The sequence below is a fragment of the Ursus maritimus genome, unplaced genomic scaffold (genome assembly GCF_017311325.1).
Source record: "Ursus maritimus isolate PB19 unplaced genomic scaffold, ASM1731132v1 scaffold_4, whole genome shotgun sequence".
NCBI classification, from domain to species: Eukaryota; Metazoa; Chordata; class Mammalia; order Carnivora; family Ursidae; genus Ursus; species Ursus maritimus.
This window is the reverse complement of record NW_024426552.1, coordinates 69160523-69167544: the sequence shown is the minus strand read 5'-3', so window position 1 is coordinate 69167544 and position 7022 is coordinate 69160523. Positions and strand designations below refer to the sequence as shown.

At 38.6% G+C, this 7022-nt stretch overlaps 2 protein-coding genes across 11 annotated transcripts in view; one reads left to right on the top strand and one right to left on the bottom strand.

Annotated features, from left to right (window-relative positions):
* SENP5 (SUMO specific peptidase 5) overlaps positions 1–7022 on the bottom strand; it is a 56923-nt gene that overhangs the window by 4376 nt on the left and 45525 nt on the right. For 2 of the 7 annotated variants that reach the window (XM_008708355.2, XM_008708357.2), the window contains exons 7-8: positions 4023–4160; positions 1264–1347 (exon numbers count right to left, since the gene is read on the bottom strand). The exons of 1 other annotated variant lie outside the window; for it this stretch is intronic. In XM_008708355.2, coding sequence (XP_008706577.1) covers positions 1264–1347; positions 4023–4160 — 222 coding nt within the window. Of the gene's footprint in view, positions 1–1000; positions 3363–4022; positions 4161–7022 lie in introns of those variants that run through there. 4 more of the 7 variants (XR_005832201.1, XR_005832200.1, XM_040621396.1 and 1 more) reach the window with 4 other exon arrangements.
* The window catches only part of NCBP2 (nuclear cap binding protein subunit 2), a 33689-nt gene that overhangs the window by 12673 nt on the left and 13994 nt on the right, over positions 1–7022 (top strand). The window lies entirely within an intron of this gene.

Genomic DNA, 7022 nt, shown 5'->3' with positions numbered 1-7022 from the left:
AACCAACTAATTTACAGAACATTTTGCCTAAACGGGAGAGACAGGAAACCAAAATCCTATTTTAAAACTTCCATTTGGATAACTAGTTTTGCTGGCAGATTATTGACAATGGAATCAAAACAGATCAAAAAGCATATGCCTGGACTCTGAATACTTAGTAACAATCCTGCTGAGCAGTCTCCACTTTTTATCTCCTACTATACAATTCTCATAAAGCAGTAGGCTTCCAGAAGAACTGCTTATGTATTCTGCCTTAAGTGGGAGTATGAAAGATCCTGACTAAATTTAGACTACCTGGATATTCCAGTTGGGTAAATTTTAAAAAGTTATAAGTTCAGTTCTGGTTTAAACTAAAAGACTAGGTTATTAAAAGAAAATTTCATGCTTAGTTTAAAACATAGCATTTGGTACAGTTCAAGGGTGAACAAATATATCTGGTCCTTTTGAGTTTGGCTTAAAGTTTGTTTCAAGACTCTGCCTCTTTAAGACCGTGTTCAGTGATCCAGACAGACCTGAGGTCAAGGACTTGACCCTATCAGTAGGTTCTGATGGCCTTTGGGGAAGGTCACACCTAGGCTTCAGTTTTCTCATCTACAGAATAAAGACGATGCTCATCCCTAAATGAACCACCGGCCTACCTCACAGGTTGTAAGGATCAAATGAGATCACACATGCAAAAACACTCCGAAAACAATAAAGCAGTGACCATAAAAAAGAAGACACTGGTATGTGCAACAGCAATGAGAAGACATGCCTGGGCACCTTGCCCCATGTAGAGCCTGAGTATCTACAGGGCAAACATAGTGCTGCTTTCAGACTGAAACACCCAAGGCACTGTCTTCCCCAAGTGCCTGGTAAGAAGCCCAGTGCACTTGCTCCCTCAGTGGATCCAAATGTCCATTTCAGCATTTCTCTGGGTCTATGTGAGTCATCTGGAAATAAGAGGCAAGAGGCAGGTGCCACCAAAAGAAAAAAAGTTACATATCTATTCTTTTCTTTCTTTCCCCCCAATATTGCAACCATATTGTTAGCAGCTGCCCCAAGGATGAGTAAATGAGTAAAGCTGTTCCCCACAAGCACTGGGAAACTAAGCGGGTAGACAATCAATACTGAACGGAGGTTTACTGTAAGCTGCCTCCCTGCAGCCTCCAGACTCACTGGTATCTCCCATGATCAGTCTTAAAATGCTCCTTAAAGACACCACCCCTACGATGACTCCATCCCCTTCACATGCCTGAGTGTTCATTTTTGTCACATACTTACCTTTGTAACAGCAGTCTGCCAACCCTGAAGAAATTCAGGTCTATTTTTTTCTCTGGCTTCAGTCAGCAAATACTTTCTTATATTCTGGTTAAAAAGAAACCACAACACAGATGCTGTGTTCCATCAGTTGGTGAAAAATGGAACCTGCCCACAGCAGACAGAAGCAAAGGAGGAGGCTGTGGCCCAACCACTGGGCAAAGTCTGCGTTAAAGAGTTTAAAGCTGAATTTCATTTCCAACCTTTCACTTCATAGTGACTCAGACCTTCTGTACTCAGGTATGCGTTTAGGCTGTGGACACCCGTATATGTTTTAATTAGAACTTTTTATAAGCTGGTGAGCCTTTTTCAGCAGTAAGCCAACTTGCTGAATTTGAAATTTAAATAAATATTGGCAAGACAAAAAGTCTTGATTACTGCCAATGCTCAATACAAAGAAGGAACCCTTGGCAGAAATCAATAACTGGAACTAAATGAACAACATTCCCAGGCTTAGATATACTCTGTATTTTGAGCATAGGTATCACGCAGTTTCTAGAATATACTGAAACCCATTCTGGATACTAAATACACCCAAGTCCACTGCTACCAAGATGAAGCCTATCAGTGTTTCAGACTTTCCCTTATGCCCTCTACATCCATGCCTCTCTCTCTGCATCTCTTCTAAGGGTGAAGTGAGAGGTTACAGGACTTAAGCTAACCCCCCTGAAGGTGAAGAAGTATGTTCACATATATATCTGTGTTTATGCACACACGCATGTATGCACACGCACACATACTACACCGTATCATTCTGCAACTTGCCTTCTAAAACCCAATGTGTCTTGGAGATCTTTCCATGTTAGGACATGGAAATCTATATTTTTTTTTAACTGCTATGGTCAGTTCAACAGTATGAATATACTGTAGTGTATTTAGCTATTCTGTTGGTAGAGCTAAATTTAAGTGGTTTTGACTTTTCACTGTCAGTAATGCTGCAGTGACTCCTGGTACATGGCCTATCACTGTGCACATACATACACAAGCATTTTTATGGAGTAGATACCAAGAAACAGAACTGGTGTGCAACAGAATATACTTTTTTTTTTTTTTTTTAAGGTAGGCTCCACACCCAGCATGGGGCTTGAACTCCTAGGCCTGAGATGATGAGTGTGTACTCCACTGACTGAGCTAGCCAGATGCCCGTAGGACATACATCTTTTACAAATTTATAAGACACTTAGAACTGATCAGAATTTCAGTTCCCCCAGGTGGCTTGCTATATCAATTCATACACTGCATCAGAAAATATGAAAGCTGGTTTCCAAACACTTGAATACCATCGAACCTTCCTAATAGGTAAAAGATGGAGCCCTGATGTAGTTTTAATTTGCATTTCCCATATTTCTGGTAAGACTGAGCATCTATCCATGTGTTGAAAGGTTATTTGTATTTTTCTTAAAATTTACTTAGTTTAACCTTTGTCCACTTCTATTAAATCCTTTTATTCATTTGTAGGAGTTCTTTATATATTCTGGGTAGTGATTATTATATAGGTCACAAACATTTTCTCCAGGTCTACCCTTATCTTTGAATTTTATGGCATACAGAAGTTTTAAGTTATGATATGGTCCAGTTTATCAGTCTGTTCTTTCATGTCTTTTTTGCTTTTATGGTTCTATGTAAGAAATCCTTCCCTAAATCCAAGAACTTAACATCTTCTGTATTTTATCCTAACTTTTACAGTTTTACGTTTTATATTTAGGTAATTATTTTATGTGGAATTTGTTTTTATAAATAGTATGAGGAGCTGTATTTTACTTTTCCAAATAGACAGTTGCTTTTCACAACGGCATATATTGAATAGCCTGACTCTTCCCAATTTTATCATATACCAGGTTCCCTCGTATACATGAGTTATTTCTGGATTCTCTGTGCTGTTCCACCAATCCACTTGCCTATTCCTAAGCCGACAGAAATACAGTTTTAATTATTAAAACTGTGTGTGATGATTTGATACCTAGTAGTCCAAGGATTCCTTCCTTCACTGTTCATGCCATGAATTCTGCAATATGGATTTTAGGATGAGCTTATCAGGTTTCATTCAAAATCCTCTTGGAAAACTGATTAGGACAAATGGGTATATATTAGTTTGAGGAGAACTGATCTCTTTCCAATACTGAGTCTACCTATCTTTCCATCTGCTCAGAGTTCCTTTAAATATAGGGTTTTCATCTTAAACAACTTCCACAGTTTTTGCTAGGATATACTCCTGGGCAGTTTACGTCTTTGTTGGTTTTGAAAATGGAATCTTCTGTCTTCAGTTAAATTTTCTAGCTGGTCCTTGCTAGTGAAAACTTTGTTTTGTTTTGCCTCCCACCATCTTGTTGAACTCCCGCTAGTTGAGTTCTCATATCTTGCCAGCTGATTCTCTTCATTATAATTCATTCTGCGTAAGTTATTTTGAAGATACAAGCCAATTTTAGCTCTAAGAGAAACCAAAGAAAACGATTTCTACCCATATTCAAAATGTAGCTTTATGGGAAGGCAGGAAAATATGTGACAAAATCCAAATAAGGGATGTATCTCAGAGGGGGGATCCAGATCACAGACAGCTACCTCCCCCAACCTGGAGATTCCTCTTGTCGTAGTCCTTTTCTCTGCCAATATTTTAGAGGGTTTTCATGACAGAAACTGATCCTCTAGGAGACTGACTTCTGCTATTCTAAGATACTATTTGATCACAAGGTAAATGAAAAAACACAGGCAGTATATTAACTTACCTCTACACAAAACTTAAAATGAATGCCTTGGGAATCATAAAATGAAATAATTCGATTAGAGAGTGTCACGGTAATGAGAGACCAGTGGACTTCCAGGTGAATAGGAATCAACAGAAGACTCTTTTTAAACAAATCCACCTGATTAAAAAAAAAGAAGAAGAAATGCAGCCATCACCACAGACTATGCAAAACAACAGTGGCAGCAGCTTCCATTTACTGACCTTTGACCTGCCCATGGCCATAAAAGCAGAAAGTGGTGAAGCCAGAATTTGAACCCAGGTCCGAATCTAAAGCCCATGCTTGTAACTACTAAGCCACACCACACAATAAGAAAACTAAAGATCTAGAAAGCACCATTTCGCATTTAACCTGATACACCTGTGCATAACCTTTTCAAGTAGTTAACATTACTTATTTTTATGCTTAATTTTCTTGTGTACATATTTGACCTTGACTCAATTCTTATTTAGAAAGGAATCATGGTATTAGAAAACAGCACAGACTATAAGCCTTCTTTTTATAGACTCCACATTATAATTAAGATCATGGGCTCGGAAGTAAGTCTGGTCAAGTTCAAATTGAGCCTCTTCCACTTACTGACAAGATGACTTTGGCAACTTTTGTAGCTTCTTTGTGCCTTGATTTCCTCAACTATAAACTACAGATAACAGTATCTACCTTATGAAGCTCTTGAGAGTGATAATACAAGTAAAATGTGTAAAACTGCTTCCACACATTGTATGTAGCCAGTGAATCTTAACTATTACCATTATCACTACCTCAGGTCTCCCAGATGTCAAAATTGAGAAAAATATCCTTAATAATTCTTTACACATCCTTTACAATCTAGAAATATTTATTCTTCCACTCAAAATCCCAGTTGTGGATTAGATGATAAAGTAGTAGGTGCTCAATAAACATCTGTAAAAAAAGTGAATGAATTTCTTTTTTTCAGATATTTTTTGAGAGTTTTTTTTTTTTTTAACCGATTCCTTGGGTTAAAACAATCACAAGGCTATTATGAACTACATCAGATTCTTAGAAGGTGTTTCTCCAGCCTTCCTTGCTTTCTGATATTCAGATAATGTTCTGTTCTAAATGAATCTTCTACTAGTCAGCATGACCTTGGAGCAAAGCATTCTACTTTTCCAATTTCTGCATCCATAAACCTGAGAAGTGGGGTGAATGGAAGGGAATATGAGGACAGTTGGTCCCTTCCAATGCATAAATTGTGAGTATCTAAAACAAGGAATCACATCTCAAATACAGTATTAAATGAGACCAAATTTACATTCTTCTCAAACTTTTTAATTTAAAAAAATTTTAAATAAAAATTAGAAAATACAGATAAAAAATACACTTCGGTGTGTATCTTTCCAGATTATTTTTCTTTTTAATACATTTTCTCACACAACTTTTTCTTTCCTCAAAGATTTTGAGAGAGCGTGCATGTGAGAACATGAATGAGGTGAGGGGCAGAGGGAAAGGGAGAATCTCAAGCAGACTCTGTGCCAAGCACAGAGCCCAACGCGGGGCTCCATCTCACGACCCTGAGAGATAATGACCTGAGCTGAAACCGAGTCGGACGCTTAACTAAGCCACCCAGGCGCACCCCCCCTTTATACATATAATGAAGAATGATATGTGTGGAAGATGATACTGTTGATCCCAGTTACTTGTTGCCCTCCCTATAAAAGGAGGACACAGAACTGCCTGATACTCTGTAGCTTCACTCTCCCTCCCAGGTGAAGAATGTAGTCCTGTGATTTGCTTTAACCCATGCTCTGTAAACAAAAGTGACCTTCCATCATGATCTAGCTGAAACTTCAAGAGCCATCATGTGGCCCTGAGACTGTTACGTCTCAAGACTGGTGTACTGTTCCTTCAGTCTGCGTTCCATTTAAGGAATAAAGATGAAAAACCGTAGGAACATCTCCTTAGATGCAGGAAAAGCATTTGATAAAACTCAACATCCACTTAAGACTAAAAAACTCTCAGCAAACTAGGAATAAGAGCAAAACTTTAACCTGATAAAGAGTATCTACAAAAAAAACCCTACAGGGGCACCTGGGTGACTCAGTCGAGTGTCTCTTGGTTTCGACTCAGGTCATGATCTCCTGGGTCGTGGGACTGAGCCCTGTGCTGGGCTCTGCACTCAGCAGGGATTTTCTCCCTCTACCCCTCCCCCAACTCGCACATGCTCTCTAAAATAAATTAAAACAACAACCACCTTATAACTGACATCATAAATAGTAGGGAAAGACTGATTGCTTTTCTCCTAAGACAGAACAAGGCAAAGCTGTTCTAAAAGAAGTCCCAGCCAGTGCAATGAGGCAAGAAAAAAATGGCGGACAGTTTAGAATGGAAGAAATAAAACACTACTTACAGACAGGATTATCTATGAAAATCTAACAATCTACAAAAAAGCTCCTAGAGGAGGGGCGCCTGGGTGGCTCAGCTGGTTAAGCGGCTTACTTGATTTCAGCTCAGGTCATGATCTTACGGTTGTGGGATTGAGCCCTGCGTGGGGGTGGGGCTTCGTGCTCAGCAGAGAGTCTGCTTGAGATTCTCTCTCCTCCCTCTGCCCCTCCCCCAGCACACACATGTTCCCTAAAATAAATAAATCTTAAAAAAGCAAAAAAGCTCCTAGAACCAGTGAGGGAGTCTGGTAAGGTCAATGGATATGAGGTTAATTCACAGCAAACAACTGGAAGATAACATTTTAAAAATTCTGTTTATAGCAGTTTCAGAAATATGAAATCCTTAGGGTTATATATTTTTTAAATATGTGCAAGACCTGTGTACTAAGAATTATAAAATACTGCTGAGGAAAATTAAAGAGCCAAAATAAAGGGAACATATACCACATACATGGACTGGAGGACTTAATATTGCTACAATGTTTATTCTCCCCAAATGAACATATCAACAGAATCCCAATCATAATCCAGCAGATTTTCTTTAAAAAACATAGACTGACAAGTTAATTCTAAAATTTAT